Source organism: Lissotriton helveticus, chromosome 8 (genome assembly GCF_964261635.1).
Source record: "Lissotriton helveticus chromosome 8, aLisHel1.1, whole genome shotgun sequence".
NCBI classification, from domain to species: domain Eukaryota; kingdom Metazoa; phylum Chordata; class Amphibia; order Caudata; family Salamandridae; genus Lissotriton; species Lissotriton helveticus.
In genome coordinates this window covers 1504051064-1504071271 of record NC_136069.1, presented here as the reverse complement: position 1 = coordinate 1504071271, position 20208 = coordinate 1504051064, and the positions used below count along the sequence as shown (strand labels likewise).

General features: G+C 43.6%; 1 protein-coding gene across 2 annotated transcripts in view; it reads right to left on the bottom strand.

The window, feature by feature from the left end:
• Positions 1 to 20208, bottom strand: part of CCDC90B (coiled-coil domain containing 90B) — a 110910-nt gene that overhangs the window by 39825 nt on the left and 50877 nt on the right. For both annotated transcript variants that reach the window (XM_078658482.1, XM_078658481.1), the window contains one exon: positions 12854 to 12955. In XM_078658482.1, the coding sequence (XP_078514608.1) occupies positions 12854 to 12955 (102 nt within the window). The remainder of the gene's footprint in view (positions 1 to 12853; positions 12956 to 20208) is intronic.

Genomic DNA, 20208 nt, shown 5'->3' with positions numbered 1-20208 from the left:
TGGGAAGATGAATATCTCAAAGATGAGGAGTTGTCCCTAGTGAAATCGCACATTACTCAGTCTTGGCCTAGTAGGGTAGGAAGTGATCACCCTCTTAAGTCTTATTGGGAAGTCAGATTTGACCTTGCTAATCAGGGTGAGAATATCTGGTTTGGTGAGAGAGTTATTCCCCCCAAGGCGTTGCGTCCTTCTATTATGGCCTTATGTCATGAAGGACACTTTGGCATAGTTCGTACCAAACGCACTGTTAAGGCTTCATTCTGGTGGCCTGGCATGGATGCTGGAATTGAGAAATTTGTGAGGGATTGTAAATTGTGTCAGGCAGCTGATAAATCTTTGGTCACGTTTAAACCTCCATTAAGTAACATGTCTAGACCTAGTTCACCTTGGGAACACACCGCCATTGACATTATGGGTACCATTGGGAATGAACAGAAATTCATTTTAGTGTTGATGGATTTATACTCTAGGTGGCCTTTCGTAAAGATTGTTGAAAAGGCCGACACTGACAGTGTTTTGCTTTTTTTGGATCAATCATTTATTTTGGAAGGAATTCCATCCTTGTTACTTAGTGATAATGGGGTTCAATTTTTGTCTACCAAAGCTGTTAAATACTTCAATAGACTGGGTATTAAACACAAAACTACGTCGCTTTACAACCCAAACAGTAATGGCATGGTTGAGCGTGTTATTAAGAACACTATTCAGATGGTTACAAATTATGGTGATTGGGAAACTCAGGTTCTTAAAATGGTTTGGGCCTATAGAGTTTCCATTTGTGACGCCACTGGGTATCCTCCTTTTGTCTTGATGCGTGGAAGGAATCCAAGAACTAAGTTCACTCCCAGTTGGCTGTTCAAGTTTAATATTGTGAACTGGTCTGAGAATCTTGTTAAGAATAAGAGTGAGGCTGCTTTTGCTAAAAGCAAAGAATGGTATGATCTTAAACATGGTGTGAAAAGTGTCAATATTGATATTGGGCAATGGGTTAGAGTAAAAAAACCTGGCAAGATTGCTAAGAATGTTAGTCGCTTCTATGAGTCTTTACAAGTGGTTGAGGTTTTGAATAATGCTGTTTGTTTGTCTGATGGGAAAGTTTGGAATCTTAAAAGAATTGCAAGATGTCCCGCACCTTCGGTGCCACATGACAAAGTTCCTTATATATATGATTTTGATGATTTTCTGTGTAATAATAATTCTTCTGTGAATTCTTACTCTGGGTTAGATATCAGTGATAAATCTGTTGTCATTTCTCCTGAGGTTCAAGATCATGTTGTTTCTGATTCACATGTTAATGATGCAAATCCAATTACTTCTAATGTTACTAAGAGCGGGCCCTCTGTGGCCCTCAGTGGGCTGAAGTAGGCTGGGCTGGGCCCACTCCCTAATTTCTATTTCAATATATTATATTTGTCTATTTCATTGATTGTTTGTCATAGTAGGCAATTACTGTTTATTTAGTGATTCTATACATGCCTCTCATTGTTCGCTTGTGTGATTAGATAGTATCCACTTTTACTTATATATTACCTGCGTATTTATATTTCAAATTACCTTTTTTATAGTTTGATCTTAGTTGTAGTATGACTGCCAAAAAGTTGAGATCTGGAAGAGTGTTGGGGGGAAGATCTACAGCTAAGACTAGATCAAACCCCCTTCGAAATAAGAATATTTCAACGATCCAGTTGAAAGGTCAAACCCAGATTTTCCAGCTTTGGGAGAAAGCGTTGGATGGTATTCCTCAGGAAAACATTGCACCTGATAAGAGCATCTCCCTGGCCTCAACCCCTATTCCATCCTTGGCTAGTCAACCGAAGGAGGTAGAACTGGGAACTCCTGGTCTTAGCGCATGTATTTTTGGGGGTATTCCATCTACTACGTCTGTATCTCAGGAGAATGAGAAATGTTTAATTTCTAGCCCAGTTAATCCCAGAAATTCTAAGACTTTATTAACTTCCGGAAATGCTTTGCACAATGGGTCTTTGTCCATCTCTAAGTCGAGGGTGGATATAAATGAAGATTCACAGCCCCTGATTATTGACCCCGTGTTGTGCAAACGTTATTTGGTCGACGTCCCTAGGGCATTATCAGATGTTGTAAAGTCCCCTATGGGCGCTACTCCTTCTGGCCTCCATCTTTTTAGCAGTACTCCTTCTCCCAACTCACTAGATCCCTCATTTAAAACAAACATGTCTTCAAGTCCATTGCTCAATATAACTGGGATTGAGGTTATTAATGATCCTAGTCTGAAATACTCCGAGAAACCCATATCTGAATTTTTACTTTCATTGGAACAGTTGCTATCCTCAATTCTCACGCTACTTAATAAATTCGTGGGTAGCTCGGATTGCGTATTGGACTCTGTTACTCAAATTTTAAAGGCTTTATTACCAAAGACCTGTGAAAGGAGCTGTGGCTCAGACTCTCCCACGTTAACACCTCCTAATAATGTACGGACTAATACACCTTGTTTGTTGAGTGAGAATATGCCGGTGGCTCCGGTAGTGAAGGACGTGTGTCCCACGTTGAAATCTTCTGCTTATAATTGTATAAGCGATTCCATTCTAGGTATTGTTGCTGAGGAAAATAATTTGGTCATTCCTAACGCTATTGCCGAAGTGGCATTATATCCTATTTTCGATCTTGAACCTAAGGGGTTGGAATTGGAGGAAAAAGAGGAAAAACATGTAAAACCTAAGGGGGGGAAAAAGAGGAAGTCTCTCCGCAGATTTAAAAAAAGGAGGCAGAGACAAATTCTCTTTGAGAATCCCAAAGTTTCCTTCAAGTCCCCCTCTGTTGAGGTTGAAGATAACAAGAACAAGGATAAGGTATTTCTGAAGCTTGATCCAATTAGGCCATCCTCTGATTTTTTGGGGCTCTCCGTCAATTCTGATGAAATTATTATGAATTGTTCAAAATCAAATCTAACAGATCAAGGTCTAGGAACAGAAAAATCTTTGACCCTCCGTTTAGTCGAAGAAGAAAGATGTTCTGCCTTGGTGGCTCCCACTTCTTTAAATCCTTCTGCACCCTCTTTCCGTACCCGGTTAGAGGGGGCAATTGGGGGCCAAAAAACGGTTCATAAAGTCACGGAACTCCGTACTGATTCTTTGTTTCTGGACTTTGTCCCATTATTCGATATTGATTTAAGTCTGAATAGATCTTTTCTGTTGAAATGTTGTAAGGATATCGAGGGACTAAATTTAATTAAATCAAGCGACATTGACTTAGTAACACTATTGGGATCTGGACCCACGTCTTTAACTAGGGTAAGATTCTACTCAAATTTGATAGTGAATCTAATATTAAATAAAGCTGAACTTTTTCAGAGCCAGGGGATTGATGTGGTACCGTTTACAGCCATTAGTGGTGACAATCTCATTGCGAATGGTCCTCATAGGGGATTGAGTTCGGTTGGTCTTTCTCAACCTTTTGATGACTTAAAAATTCGAGTGTCAAAAACAAAAAGGATAGTAACGCATCCCATTCCCTCCCCTATAACAATAAACAGAGGCTTACCTGAGAATGACCAGCAATGGAATTGGTTACCCGGTGCCCTGGTGACTAAGGTGACGGACAACCCTAGATTGTTCTCTCACCTTTAGCAGTAATTGTTCTGTCATCTCCTGGAATGCAGCCGGCATTAATAATAATCCGGAAAAATTATCATATCTTTTTTCCTTGAATGCTAATATCATTTGCATCCAGGAAACTTGGTGTACTGATAAATTGAATATAGTGAAGGATTATTATGTATTGGAGGTGGCGGCAACCCCCTCTAGTAGAGGACATGCAAAGGGGGGAATTGCCTGCCTTTTATCAAATACAATAAAGTGGAGTTTCTCTCACTATATTGATCCCAGTAACCTTTTCCAGGCTGTGACCCTCTCCAATTTAGATAAAATTGGGGAGAGACACCCTCTTGTTATAATAAATGCCTATATTCCGCCTGGTGATCTTTTTAACACTTTGATGAAGCAAATTTTCATTTTTATTAGACAAATAAAAAAAACAGTCCCTCTCTCTAATTTTTTGTTAGTTGGCGACTTAAATTGTAAAGTGTCCAATTATAGTCTAGAATTATTCAGGAATAAAGAAAAAGAGGAGGTCTTATTGATACCCCAAACCATTTTTCCGGATAACATAAAAACAAATAAACGGGGCAAATTGCTGCTGGAAGAACTATATTGTACGGAGGGACTCATAGTTAATGGTAGGCTCCCTTCTGATGTCCCTGCAAACTATACTCATAGCTCCTTCAACAGCAAATCAATTTTAGACTATATAATTGTTGACCAACCTTTTTTCTCCTTGTTAAGGGATTTGGTGGTCATGGACACTAGCCTTAGTGACCATAATGTTATCGTACTAACGCTCTCTCTAGAGCCTCCCAATTCTGATACCTGGGTGTTGGACAGAGAGGTGGTCACCTTTCAAAAAGCAGGTAGATGTTTCTGGGATTATAAAGCCATGAAGGATTTAGAACCTCTCCTTGAAAAAACTGTGTCCGATTTAAATAATTGGCAGGGGGTGGAACAGTGTTCTTTTGATGTTTTTATAAAGGAGGTCATCTCTGCCGTTAAAAAATCGAACCTAATCAGGAAAAAAAACTCCCTCCCAAAAGCGGTTGTTTCCCTCAATAAGGAAATAAACAAACTGGTGAGGGAACAATATTTAGGTGGTGCAGTAGAAAGATCCCAGAAAATATCTCTTCTCAAAAGGAGGAGGAGCAGGTTAAAGAAAAAAATGAAAAGAGAAAAAGAGGACCTGTTATGGATTGGATTGCGTGAAGCCGCTGTCCATGGGAACTCTAGACAATTCTGGACCCTTATTGGGGAGGGATGTGGTTCTAGAGTGCGCCCATCTCCAATTCCTATCTCCGAACAAACCTGGGTTAACTACATTTTAAGTCTGTATGCAAGAAATGATCGGCATGTGAAACTTAGGGGAATTGAGGAAAATACCACCCCTATAACTGAATACCCCTCAGAATTATCCATAGAATTAGCTATAAGAGACATGCGTTCTTCAGGTGCCATGGGCCCTGATGAACTCCCGATATCAGTCTTAAAACAAAATCCAGTAGCCTGGAGTAAAATCCTATTTCCTCTCTTTAGGATTTGTTACCTTAAAAAATATATTCCAGCATCCTGGAAGGGGAGTATTTTGGTTCCGTTGTTTAAAAAAGGTGATAGGAACTTGCCTATCAATTATCGCCAAATAGCTCTTCTAGACGCTATCGGGAAAGTGTTTTGTAAATGTCTATTATCGCTGATTAATGATTGGGTGGCGTTAAAACAAATCCTTCCCTTAGAACAAGTAGGTTTCCGTAAGGGCCACGGAACGTTGGACAATCTTTCCGCTCTTCAGTCAATTACTGACAAATATATAGGGGTACGTGGCGGAAGAGTCTACGTGGCCTTTATTGATTTCTCCACAGCATTTGACAAGGTTGACCGTCCACTGCTGTGGAGAAAGCTCTCGGCTATGGGAATGCCGCCATATCTATTAGATATGATTCAGTTGTTGCATACAGACACCTGGTGCCAGGTGTTGCAAGGAGGTGACAGGGGGCTCTCTAAGATCATTCCTTCATGTAATGGTCTTAAGCAAGGTTGTTTACTTGCCCCGTTACTCTTTTCGTTATATATTGCTGATCTACCCGCTTCTCTCTCCTCTTGTGATGGTATAGCCCCAATACTGGGCGGAAAACATATCTCATGTATGCTATATGCGGATGATATCATAATAATGGATCTTATGCCCAAAGGTCTTGCTAAACGCCTCCTTGCTCTACATCAGTATGCAGTTGTTCATTTCCTAAAAATTAATGCAAGTAAGAGTAAAATTATGTGCATCACAGGCCGGAAAAAACATAAATTTAGGAATTTCACCTGGTCTGTGGGAGATGACAAACTGGAGGTTGTAAAGAATTATGTTTTTCTTGGAAAAGTAATTTGTGATAATCTAAGTGCCAAACCCCACACCGATAATAGTGTCCGTAAGGCATTAGCCCAAGGAAGAAGTTTAAATTCACTATATTCGGCACTGGGAAAAAGGCATTTTTCGCATTTACTGGAGGTCTTTAGGGCAAAGGTCCCATCCACCCTTCTATATGGCTTAGAATTAATTGATCTTAAGCACTGGGATTTTTTAAATAAGGTGGAGGGGAAATTGCTAAGAAGTATTACTTCAGTCAGTTCTGCCTGCTCCGTGGCAGCCTGCAGACTTGAGTTCGGTCTGCGCAGCAGCTGGGTGCAGGGCTTGGCAGCTGTGGTGCGCTGGGTCGCAAGCATAGCCAGAGGAGAAGAGGGGACCATGAGGTTCCTTCTAAGGACTGAACTATTGGGAGGTTTAGGGGAACACTCCTTGATAGTTAGCAACTTTAGAAAGGCCGTATCCCTCCTGCAGTTGGAAGAGAGTACTCTCTTCTCTTTATCTGCATCCCAGTTAAAGTCTGTCCTGAAGGAAGCCACTTGGGACCTTAGTTACAGATTAGACTTTACTGCTATTTCTGATAAGAAGGGTGTTAATCTTCTTACTGATTCATTTGCAAGAAAATCCGCCCAACCTTATGCCACTTGGAACTTACCCCATGGTATTAGGAGATTTTGGTTTTTACTGAGACAAGATTTGTTACCCCTAAACAATCTTTTGTCTAAATGGCACGGAGTATCTGCAATTTGCAATTTTTGTCATCAATCTATTCAAGATCGAATACATGTACTTTTGATATGCCCAGTGCTGCGTCCTTATCGCAGCAAGTGGCTAAGACATATATGTTTGCAAATGGGTATTCTAAATGTGAATTCCTTTATGTGTGCTTTACATAATCCCCCTAATGAGAGATTCTGTTATCATATTTTTAACTTTTTTTAATGTTTTTTAGAAATCTTTTGAAGATCGGCATGCTTAATAATGTGTCACTTTGTGTTCTAGTAATTGTAATTGCTATGATTTGTTTATTTTCGTTGTGAAATGATTTTCTTTATATTGTATTTTTTCTTTATGTGGACCTCTAAGGAGTTCCAAATCATAATAAAATTTGAAATTGAAATTGAATTCTAATGTTACTTATCATGATGAATCTAACACTATGTCCAGGAATCCTATGGGGGAGAAAAGGCCCCCGATTTGGCTTGCAGATTATATTTCTGAGAATTTTCCCTTGTAGTTATTCAGGAATACTTTATTGTTTTTTTTTGCTAGCAAAAAGAAGGGGATGATGCTATTCTGTATTTTTTTCTTTGTATTCCAAAGGGGATGTGTTGTGTTGTTTACATAGTTATGTTGGTGCGCGTTACTTATGTTCTGCTGCACGCTCTGTGGTTCGCGTTTCATGGAACATGGAACGCGAAGCCAGAGCGGTTCGCAGATCCTACTTGAACATCGTGCTATCCGGTTGGGCAGAGTGTACCTGCTTGTTAACTTACAATAAATGAGTTTATCACTACTCAAGACCTCTTTGAGTCATTACATTACACTGGCCTTCCTGACTGAGGACAGGGAGGGAGGTGGAGTGCAGAGGAGTGGTGTACAGAGCCGGTGCAACACTAGCAGGAAGTCCAAAGGACAATTTGGTAGCTTGCCTTATTAGCATTTATTTCCCCCGTTACTATAGGTCATGCTTTAGTGACATTCACAATGGTTACTGGCTGTATTTATTTGACAACGTTTTTAAATAGGATACGTTCCTGGCATGTTTTACCTCAAAACATAAAAAATTCATAAATCCGGTTACATTTTTCAGATACGGATCATTTTTGTGTCTTTTGATTCTTAAAATTGTCATGACTTTTTATAATTGATTTGGGACTTTTATGGTATTGTGTTCTTAAAGTTAATGTTGCTTGGTACTGCTTGAACTAGCACAGATTTGTCTGGGGAAATACCAGCTACTTGTGTCATAGCTACTGGGGGCTGAGGAGGGATTCACATAGAACTGAATTGTGGTCTAACGGAGTGCGTTTATTCAGTTGTTTGGGACAAATTAATAATCAAGTTTCGGTGACCTCTAGTGAGCAAGGTCCATTTCCCGCAGGGGACTGGGTGGTCTTAAAGTGGCAATGTCCACCCACTCCTCAACAAACATATTGCGGACCCTGATATTTTTGGAAACTACAGATGCGCAGTAGACTAACTTTTTTTTGATAGAATGGATAAATGTGGTGACATTCATATCAGGGAATTATACATTCTCCAAATCATCTATGAAGCTTATGGATATCCGACGTTGGAAAATCTCCTTAATCCCTCAGCATCCTTGGATACCATCAACCAAAGCATCTTTCTCCGTACTCTCAGTGACAGGATGGATATTGATGACACTGCACTGAAATGATTTGAAGCTTATCCGATTAACAAATCCCAATGCAATAAAATCTCAGCTGTTCCTTTTGGGTTCACTCAGGGCCCTTCTATTCTTTATTCATTAGAATCAACTAGATTTTCTCAAAATTATGTACCACCTGCCACAAGTAAATTGATGAGATCTAGCTGATTCAATCGCCTCCTGCCTCTCCCATATTGGCTCCTGGACATCCATTAATCAAAAAGGCGGGAATCACAACATCCAACATAAAACTCAAGCTTAATCCTCAATAAACAGAGTTTCTCTTTTCTACTATATGAAAGGATTAAAGAATTACAAGCAGGCATCAGCTTCCATGCAACTTCAGCTAAATCACCCAGTATTATACTAGAGCAATCTCTGAATCTTAACCTTCATGTCAATGACATTTTGACGATTGCTTGATATCAAATAAGATAGCTGCACAACATCAAACCCCTTATTTCCAAACCACTTCAAATCTGCTGCCCAACTCTAGTCACACTACATATTTGTCGGGGAATGCACTACTCACAGGATTCACCGCATCTACTCCATCTCACAACAATTCTTCGCTTATGTTGTTAGACTCTACATGCACTAGAAAATTTGACAGACTAACACCTTTTCTTCATTCCCTCAACTGGCTTCCAAGTGAATCTACTTTTACCTACACTACATCTGGCCTCATCTATAGGTCCACTGGCCATGACTCTCAAGCAGCTCCCACAGAAACCCACCTCTCTACTCTGATCCAGTGTCTCCCACCTCAATCTTTCCTTCCTAACGTATTACTGTATGCTATTTGTAATCTCCTTTATTAGCCCACTTATCACAACCTGGATCTACAAAAGCAATGTCCCCCATCTGCCTTAAAATGATCCCTAAGGAAAAAAAAACACAGATAATGGACAGAATGCTGAACAAATCAAACATTTGACCCCAGTCACAGATTTGGGTGTAATCCATTTTTTACTCAACACGCCATCCCAGTTTAAACCCAGCCATATGCAAATCAGTCTTGACCCTGCTCCCCATGGGAACAGTCCAGCCCGATCTGCCAGGCATGGTCCTCCCTGGACCAGAAACAGACATCCTAGGATTGGTTTCGGGGTATCACCTCTCACCAGCCAGGGTAGCTTCAATCCAGTTACACAGTGAACACGGGACCCCACGTCTGGGCATACCTTTCCCACTTAGCGCGAAAAAGCAAAAAGAACAGATGATGGACGGAATGCTGAACAAATCAAGCAATTCAAAGGAAGGGCACAGAAGTCATCGCCCACTAAACCTCCCGGGCTGGTATTCAAAAGAATGTAGACTTGTTGAAACAATGCTTTTAGAAGCCGTAAAAAAAGGTGATCGTAGGAAGATTATAGAAACAAGGATAGGATATAGGGCAACTCTGATAAAGGTCAAAAGATGCTAGGACATAGCATAATGGGAGGAACTTACCGAATCTCACCAGAATAAGAAAATAAAAGCCTTCTGGAACTTATTAGCGATTGGGTCTCACCCCTTAGAAAACCACCTTGAAGAGGCTGTACAACCTGATGCACGGGTCACTCATTTTTTAGATATATACAGTAAATGGCCGAATGATCCACTGCAGATGATTGAGGACTACGACAGCCCATATAGAAAAAGAGGCAGCGAATGAGGATGTCATTCCCCTAGCCTTTGGCTTAGAAGAAACAGCACAGGCATTGCATCTAATGAAGAGTTAGAACGCCCCTGGCACTGATGGCATACCTGGAAATTTAGATTTGTCACAGCCTGAAATCTGGGTTCAATGCCTGAACACCCATGGAAATTCCATTTTAAGAGAGGGGGTGGTGGTGTGGTGGATTCATTCCGTCATTCTGGAGAGGTGCCATTATTGTACCCACCTACAACAAGGAGAGGCGGGATGTCCCTTCCAACTACAGGGCGATCAGTGTGATGGACAAGCGTCAAAAGATCTTCGTTAGACAGGTGTGGTCTTGCCTTGACTGTATTGTGTCTCTCAACTGGACAATACAGTTTCCATGACGAACTAACTTTCTCCAGAGGCTTCTGAAGAGAGTGTACACAGTGGTGGTTGAGACTGTTAATGACAATTATCTCCGAGGTCTCTCAGAGACCGTGGCTGGAGTTTCCTCTGTGAAATAAACTTCATTTTTTATCATCTCTCCAGCGTGGAAATCATCTTGGATATATGACTTCACAACAGGTACTATCAAGACTTCTGTCATGGATGACAGACCATCACATCCTTTCAGATGGCCAAGTAGGCTTTAGAATGAAGGTCAGCACCTTGAACAAGGTGTTCCGCGTCAGGAAGATTTGCTGGAAATATGTCGGCCTTAGGCAGGACCATCTATATGTGGCCTTTATAGACCATTAGGGCTACGTTCCACTTGGTGCCCTGGGATAACCTTTGGAGGGTCAAAATAGGTATGGTATCTCCGATGACATCCTGAGAAATTTGGAAATATTGTGCAATGAGGCCTTGGCACAGGTGGAATTTGAGTAGGGATCCGACCAATAGGATACACATTAATCATGGAGTAAGACAAACTGCTTGCTTGCCCCCACATTGGTCAGCTTATAGATCAACTGAGCAGTAAAGTGGGTGGCAAACTGCAATCATGATGTGCCAAAATCTACGGGCATTAACACCCCAATTATCATCTCTGCAGAGGATACTCTCCTACTTTCAAGGACTCCACAAGGTCTTCAATCCCTCCTGGATGATTTCACACCTTTTTGCACTGTAAGGGGATTAGAGATAAACCCCCATCGATCCTTCAGAAGCAGGATGTTGATAGAGGGGGTGCCCTTGGAACAAGTAAGACGTTTTGAATATCTGAGTGTAAGATTGGCCAGATAGGAAAAAGCAGAGTTATCCTATTACAAAGGGTGTCAGCTATAGCAAGGAAATACAAGGCCAATTTAAGCGGCGCTGTATCATCAGCTCTCGAGGCTTATGGTCACTGAATTGTCAGGGGCCACATATAGAGCAGAAGTCTGGGGATGTGCCATATTGTGTCCTACTAACTCAAACCGAAAATAAATGTATTAGGTCATTGTTTATTCTTCCTCAAAGCTTTTCTCTTACTCTCCTGAGCACTATTTTGGCAGTAAATATGATAAACCTTGTGATGCTCCTAAAACCTCTACTTTACTGGGTGCGATTATGGACAACGCTGGAACTGGTACCCTACATTGAGGCCTTAGTGGAGCTAATACGTACTGACAACAGCATATGTACCCCATGGCTCAAGAAGGTAAAATATATTTGTGAAATCATCAAAATGGAGGAAGTGTACCTTTCTCCAAACACAATGAACAAAGCTACAGCTATTAAGCTGAAGCAAGCTTTCTGGGAAACCATGCTGTTGCAAACTTGGAGTGGCCAAAAAGTGGGGTGCACTACTGAAACATTCTTCCAACGTGATTGCACCCCTAATTTTAAGATGTAGCTGGATAGGATTAGGTCACCACAAGCCAAAAGCCTGTATATAAAATTCAGGGTTGGTGGTCTACTGTTAAGACCTTTTACTTGCAAATGGGATGAAACAAGATCTTCATTATATCAGTGTGCTTTTTGTCTGCTCCTTCAAGAACCAGAGGAACACTTCCACTTCTGCCCTGGTTATGGCTTGTCCCGAAGAAGGTGAATTGTTGCATTATGTGAACTCATGGGCACAGCTCACTTTTTGGAAGATTATAGACTCCTCAGATATGACACAAAAGAACAAATTGTGTTTGCTGTTTCTAGGTTGCTCCTTTGGGTATGGAGAATTAGACGGAGCAAAGTGGCTAATGAGATTTAATGGATGAGATGGACGTTGTAATGTTTTTAATTTGTGTGCTTCAGGTAACAATAGTATTGTAATGTTTCTATTGCATCTCAAAATATGCACGTTTTTGCTTTTTTTAAAGATGTTTTAACAATTTGAATCATTTGCAAGACAGAATGTTTCTATGTATGTATGATCTACTTTTATGTTTTTTTACAAGCTGAAATAATGTATTATTATTATTGAGTAACAGATTCCACTTGCAGAGAACTCAATTGATGATAAGCCATGTCTATGCAAATATTTCAAACATGCCCCATTAATTCATCCATCCATCCATGCACGTATATCACTTTCCCTTATTTAAAATAAAAGGCAGACCTATTATGTTTATTAATGCTTGATTTATACAGTTATTAGTAATCTGCTCAGGGTTTGAAGAGGGAACACCATTAAATAATTTTTTTTACGGGTATTGAAACTACTTGCCGAGAAGAAACATCTACTTGGGACAGGAGAAGATGAGACCATAAACCAGATTTGTAAAAGCTAGCTATAAAGAGGAGGGGTCACCACAAAAGGGCAGAATGCTTTGGCAAGCACAATGTTTATGAAAGATCACTGGTCACGTTTCGCACAAACTACATATTTCGTACATAATAACAGAACCCATACACAATTTTCTATCTACTGCTAAGACAATGAACGGTTGTTTTATTAATGAATGTCTCGTTCTTACCTCGTTTTCTGCTCGGAGTGTTGAAAATTCACTTTTTTCAAGGATAACCATATCTTTTCGAATGGAGTCCAGGTGAGCCATTATCTGCTGAATGGTTATTTCCTGGGACAACAACACATTTTAGGTTTACAACGATGCAACACTATCTATTTACCAAAACAATATGAGCATGTTCATTACACCATTTTATATTATGTTACAGCTGTATGAATGGATTCTTCTATTGTTTAAGAAGAGGGGCCATACACAAATGATTCCAGGGGGACATTTTACAGTCTGTAACTCCCACATTAACACAGGAACCTGCATCTTGCAGGTACCATTACTGTTCAGCCCGCAAACCAGTTCCAGTACTACCGACCGATGCATACAGTTCGCTTGAGAACACAGGTTAGTCATTGTGAGGTGATTGTGACACAAAACATACATACACAAGCATTGGCAATAGGTCTCGCTTGCGTGATTTGCCAAGATCTTTTAGCCATAATGTACAGCAGAGTTCTTGCTGTTCAATATGGGTAAAGGTTAGTGGGGTGGCTTAGTGGAGTGGCATAAAATAAAGTGGTGTACATTAGAGTGGCATAAGTAGAGTGGCGAAGTGTAGAGTGGCGTACAGTAGAGTGGAATAGACTAGAGTGGCTTAGAGTAGAGTGAGGTATAGTGGAATGCAGTGGCATGGAGTGGAATGGAGTAGTGCAGAGTAGAGTGGCATAAAGTGGAGTGGCACAGAGTGCTACAGACTGGCACTGTATGAAGTGGAGTGACTTGAGTGGTGTAGACTGGCATAGGGTGACTGAGTTGATTGGTGTAGAATGGAATGGCAGTAGAGTTTCATACAGTGGTGTAAAGTAGAGTGTCAGAATGGGATGGAGTGGCATACAGTAGAGTGGCAATGTGTGGCTTAAAGTGGAGTGGCATCGAGTGGAGTGGCATAGAGTGGAGTGGCATAGAGTGGAGTGGCATAGAGTGGTGTAGAGTGAAGTGGCGTAGAGTGGCATTGTGTGGAGCTGCATGGACTGGAGTGACAGAGTAGAGTGGTGGAAAGTAGAATGCCACAGAGTAGAGAGGCATGGAGTAGAGTGGCATGGAGTCGAGTGGCTTAGCGAGGCATTGTGTAGAGTGGGTTACAGAGGAGAGGGGTGGCATGGAGTGGTGTAGAGTGGTGTGGCACAGATGGACACTGTGTGGAGTAGAGTGGAGTGTGGGGGAGTAGAAGTGTGAATAGAGACATCAGATAGGGTGAAAGCAACATAAATAAGAAGCTGTATGCCTGTGTTAAAAGTAGGAAAGCGCATTGCATGTCCACAAATGATACTAAATTGCTTATGAAATTATTAAAAAAAACAATGTAATGCAAAATAGAGGAGGAAGAACGTATACTTAGTCCATGCTCCAGGGAGGAACTAACACACGGAAGGGAAGCCTACTGGATCCAAGCAATCGGAAGATTGTAAAAGAGAGTGATAATGAAAACAACTAAAGATATGCTGTGGGCGAGTTTTTAGCCCACTAAATTGTAAGCAAAATATCTCACAGCACATGCTCTGAGTAGGGGAGACCTAAACAACTACTGACTGGGACCAATAAACTGTGAATCATACGAATGATAAGAATGTCCTGGACTTGGATCACAATATCAGATGAGTGATAGTAACTGGCAAACCTGGTAAGTGAATGTCAAGTACAACCAATCTGCACTCACCTCACCTCACTAGACCAAGATTAAAGAACAACAAGTTGACAATATTTGAGTTGCACTAACAAACCGATGATTTACAGAACGGTTTTCCAGAGCCAACCTTTTTTTTCAGTGATACTGAAACCAAGGAGAGGACTGACCCAAAAATATTAATTACAACACTTAAAATGCACTCTGGAATGAAATATGCTAAGTGTTGGAGCCACACGGGGCTCTGTGAACAAATAATGCCTCCATAGCGTTGCAGCTGACCCCTGCAAAGTGGGGCAGCTGGAGTACAAGGGCCAATATGGGGCAGCACGGGCCCTCGGGACCCCCACTGGGGCCCTTTAAATAAGTATGGCCACGTTGGAGCCATCTAGGCTCTAGAAATGAACATGCCCCTCTCGTTGCGGCGGTCCACAACTGCATCGCCGCTATGGAAATTAGCACCATGCCGGGGTAGTGGAATGGCTCACGGGCCCCTCAGGCCCTCTGAACAACAATGTGCCCCCTTCGTTGGAGCGCTCCCCTATCAGGCGGGGGCCGCTCAGGAAATAGGCTGGGACACAACACTGTGCCTCACAAGGCACCACAACATGATCAAGGCCCTAAGCACCGGGGCTTTCTGCAGCGGAGCTCCTCTTTGGCGGGCCGATCTCAGCTCATCCCCGCTTCTCTCCTCACGGAAGTGTGGCGGCAGCATGTGGGGCTCTCCCTCCTCCTAGGAGAGCCCTGCCTGGAATCGGCATCCTGGTGCGGCACGTGGGGCTCCCTCTCCACAAAGGGAGCCCCGTAGGCCATGGCCGGTCGTCTTGGTCGCCTTCCCCGGCTGGGGGAAACGGAAGTGACGCCTGCGGCCCCGCCCACAAAAAGGTAATTGCGCCTGTCTTCCGGGTCGCGCTGAGACGCGGCCCGGCAGTCTCTGTTCTCTTTGCGCTGGAAGAGGGGTAAGCTCCCTCAAAATTACAAATATACAGCAGGGTAGGCACCTGCTTTAAAAATAGCACCATAAGCGGGGTGGGCACCCGTAATTTTAAGATAAAAGTTCGAGCCGCGGGGTGGGCACCCGCGCATTAAATAAAACGAAGCGCAGACGCAGGGTGGGCTCCTGCTATTTGAAATATAAAAAATAGCGGCCATGTGGGGTGGGCACCCACGGTAAATATATAAGATAAGCGGGGTGGGCACCTGCAAGGCCTGCATCACGGGGGAATCCCCAAAGTGGGGGTTCCCTCCCAAAGGGGCTGCAGCTCAGCATTGCTCAGCCCCCCAGGCTCTCCCTCTCCTGGGGAAAAGCACAGCGCGCCCAGGGCGCAGAAAGGCTGCATAAAGTCTTGGGAGAGTCCTGGAAAAAGAAAATAAAGCCAAAGGTTCCAGGGCATAGATGGGCCCAGGGAGGCAGCCCTCCTGGCATGTCCTCCTGGGCCCCAGCAGCAGCACGCCCAGCAGGGATCAGGATCCAAAAACAAGAACATCTTCATTGGGTCACAGCCCCTATATTTATACCAGCAAATCCTTTGTTTAAAAGTGTAGGCAATGGGAGAACCAGATACAACTGGTTCAGGGGAGCTGTTGAGCACTTTGTTTTGCTCAGCTCCTCTCTCCCTTTCACAGGACAGGCCAGGGACATCAGACGCACCACAGGAGGTGGAGCCAGCATTGTGGAGGGAATGCACAGCCCTATTCAGGTCCCAGGTTCAACTCCTCCCTCCCATCTACATGCAGATCTCCCTATTCACCACCGGGCAGACTCATCCTGGCTCCTGAAGCCAACCACACCAGCCAGCACCTGTAACTCACAAGCCAGACAGGCAATTCACATTCACATAGCACACAGAAATGCCAACTACTAAAAGTGGCATTTCTAAAATAACCACAATAAATCTGCGCACACACTTGCGCAGCATTTATCCCTCGAGTTTGCACATACTAAACTTGGCCCTGCACTCCCCATATATCAGGAATTACCATGGGCACACAAATCCCCCATGCATTCATATTCAGATTGGATCAGGCGCATGTTGGTAGGCAGGGAATTCCACAATCTGGCCGCTACCACTGTGAAGGATCTGCCCCCTATACGTGACTTCGCAGAGTGTTTCAAAGAGCAGGTGCTGAGAGTTTGACCTCAATGACCGTTTTTGTTGGTAGAGGCATAACAAATGCTTATGGTAACTAGGACATCCGCCTTGCAGTGCCTATCCTTTTCGCTACCGGAAGCCAGTGGAGCCGTCTTATATGAGGAGAGATGTGGTGTCGATATGGTACTCATCTATTTAATCTCGCGGCCACATTTTGTACCATCTACAATCTCGTAATCAGATAGGCAGGTAATCCCAGGTACGGACAGTTTGCATAGTCCAGCCGAGATGTCACTGTGGCCTAGACTATAACTCTACGACAGTCCTCCGGCATTAGATGCTGAAATTTCCTCAGGCTTCTCAACTTACCGAAGCATGAGGCTGCTATATGACGTACTTGAGCTGCGAATGAAAGATCAGTTTCCCATTACGACCACGTTGTTTGCCATCGTTGCAGGGATAGGTGGCAGGTCCATTTCCGCCGGCCATCAAAGTCCAGCTGAAGGAGGAGCTGCCTTACCAAAGAATAAGACCTCTGTCTTCTCCGCATTGAGCTTCAGTTTATTGTTAATTCATTCAACAGGAGATGTCCTTCAAGTATCCCTTAAATCTAATGAAAGAGTCAGCAGAATGATCCTTGAAGGAGAACACCAACTGGGTGTCATCCGCGTATGATATTACCTTAGCTTCCCAGTTGGCAATAAGTGAAAACAGGGGTGCCAGACAGGTATTGAAGAGTAGCAGAATCAAGGCCGAACGCTGCGGTACCCCACACCACAGAGTCTTTGGTTCTGACTGAAAGGGTTGAAGAGCAACCCTTTGCGTACGGTCTTTAAGTTAGGACTGTAGCTAGGAGAGGACCATCCCACCCAATATCAGCTGTGCTAGCCGGAAATGAGGGAGCCAAGGGGAGGAGTCATGTCCCTCCGCAGCAGACCGGGGACCAGCAAAGGCGGATAAAAGTGCAAGTGTAAACAGTAAAGCAAGTAACTAGATAACATTTTAAAAATAAGTGATCAGTAGTTATTAGGCAGCGATTAAAAATCCTGCAGCGCTGCTTACATACAGCAGGGAAGGTGATGCGTCGGTTCCTTACACTCACGGAAGGTGATGTGTCGGTTCCTTGCTCCGGGGGAGGTGATGCGTCGGTTCCTTACTGCTGCGAAGGGGAGGCGATGGGTCGGCTCCTTACCGGAGAGGAGGTGATGCGTCGGTTTCTTACTGTGTGGGGAGGTGATGCGTCGGTTTCTTACTGCTAGTCCCAACGATGCAACAGACTTGGCACCTAGATGCGATGCGATGATCTGGGACGATGCGTGGGTTCTTGGAGCCGCACAGCAGGGTTTGCGTCGCAATCGGTGTGATGATCTCAGACTTTGGTGCACTCGATGTGGCGTGCGGCGATTTCTCAAGCCACGAGCAGTCGCTGCGACGATTTCTTCTGCAATGTTTCGGAAACAGGTGCAGATGAGTCTCACTTCTCAAAGTTGTGTTACTTTTCCAGCTCCCATCGGCAAACAACCTCCAGAGGTCCAAAACAACAGCAGGCATCTCTTAGCAGGTCAGAACTCCCAACAAGTAACTTCAGGGGAGCTGATGTTAAAGTCTTTGTGTCCCTGACACTTCAGAACAGGAGGCAAGCTCAGTTTCAAGCCCTTGAGATCTTCCTCAAGCAGGGGAAACAGCAAAGTCCTTGTCCCTTTCTTTTGCAGAAAGTAGCCACTGCAGGCCAACCCCAGACAGCAAACAGCACAGGGGTAGTGTGCCTCCTTCGCAAAGGTTCCTCTCGATTCCCAGAAGAAATCTAAAGTTCTGAGGTCTGGGCCCCAATATTTATACAGCAAAATCCTTTGTTCTCTGGTGGCAGAGTAGCCCTATGCTCAGTCAAAATCACTTCTGTCCTCTCTGGTGCAGCTTCCTGGCAGGAGGTGGATACAGAATTGTGGAAGGCAAACCAGGCCCATTCAGGTGAAAGGAAATCTCCCCCCCCCTACTCTAAATGCAGCCCAGCTCTGACTCATCCAGACTCTCTGGAGCCACTGCACATCCCCAGCCCCTGTCACTCAAAAGTTAGACAGTCAATACACATCCTAGCAGAGGCACACTGGATGGCTAAGCAAGAAACTACCTACTTTCTAAAAGTGGTTTCAAACACAGAATGTAAGAATCACCCTCACTGAAAGATGCATTTTAACATTCTGAGTTCAGGCCTACTAAACGTTATTTTCCTACCTTGTTCCCAGGGGTAGTTATGCTTACATGATGTTATAAGCAAACTCACCGTTCTATCCTATGGGGACAGAAATTGGCAGTATTTCACTATCAGGACATGCCACACACATCAGGGCATGTCCTACTTTTCACATACACGGAATCCTGCCCACAGGGGTACCTTGGGCTTACCTTAGGGGTGACTTACATGTAAGAATAGGGAAGGTTAGGACCTGGCAAGTGGATGCACTTGCCAGGTCGACATGGCAGTACTTGACTGCACACAAGCACCGCAATGGCAGGCCTGAGACCTTGTTTAAAGGCTGCTTGTACAGGTGGCACAATCAGTGCTGCAAGTCTACTAGCAGCATTTGGTTTACAGGCCCTGGGCACACACAGTGCACTGTACTAGGGACATAACAATAAACCAAATAGACCAATCATGGAAACACCAATCCATATCAACAATTGACAAAGGGAGCACTTGCACTTTGATTTGATGATTTATAAAGCGCAGCAGTCACCCAAGGGCATCAAGGTGCTAGAGACCAGCCGTCCATAACCAGGAATTTAGAACATGCCAAATGTTCCCGCAAGATGCTAGACTGTAAAGAGACAAATTTTAAGAGCCTTTCTAAAGGGGAGCAGAAGGGGGATGGATCAAAGAGCAAAGGGCAGGGAGTTCCAGAGCTTACTAGCTGCCACTGAGAATGCTCTGTCCCCCCATTTCTTCTTCTTAGTTCTAGGTACTACCAGATGCATTTGAAGCGAGGAGCGCAGTGATCTGGTAGAGTAATGCCATTTGAACATAGTCTTCAATCTCGATGGCACTTTGGCACTGAACAGCAGTGGCAAAGTGCCCAAAGCATCTAGACAAGCAAAACAGAGTCCAACACACAGCAAAAACACAGGCGGCACAGGCAAAAATACAGGGGAAACCCACGCTAATGGTGCCAGGTCTAACAGATATAATGGGGGTGTCATTTCCCAGGAGAATACCCGATCTGCGCCCCTTGCATGAATAATGGCTGCTAGCGGTTCAATGGCTAGGGGGATAAAAAGCAGAGGGGATAGCGGTCATCCATTATGGGTGCCATGGCACACCAGGATTGGGTCTGATATGTAGGAACCTGTCCTGACCCTGGCTGTCAGCTCAGTATAGAGCACTCAAACCAAACGAATAAACCTAATACTGTATCGAGGCAGGGTGGAGAAAAGGAAATCTCATTCCACAGAATCGAAGGCCTTTTACACGTCATGAGCAAGACAGCCTGAGAAAGGCCAGAGATGTGTGGAATAAGTGGAAATGCAGAAGAAGCGTCGCAGGTTAAGGGAGGTGTTACGAGCTGGCACAAACCCATTCTGAACCGAATACTCCAGTG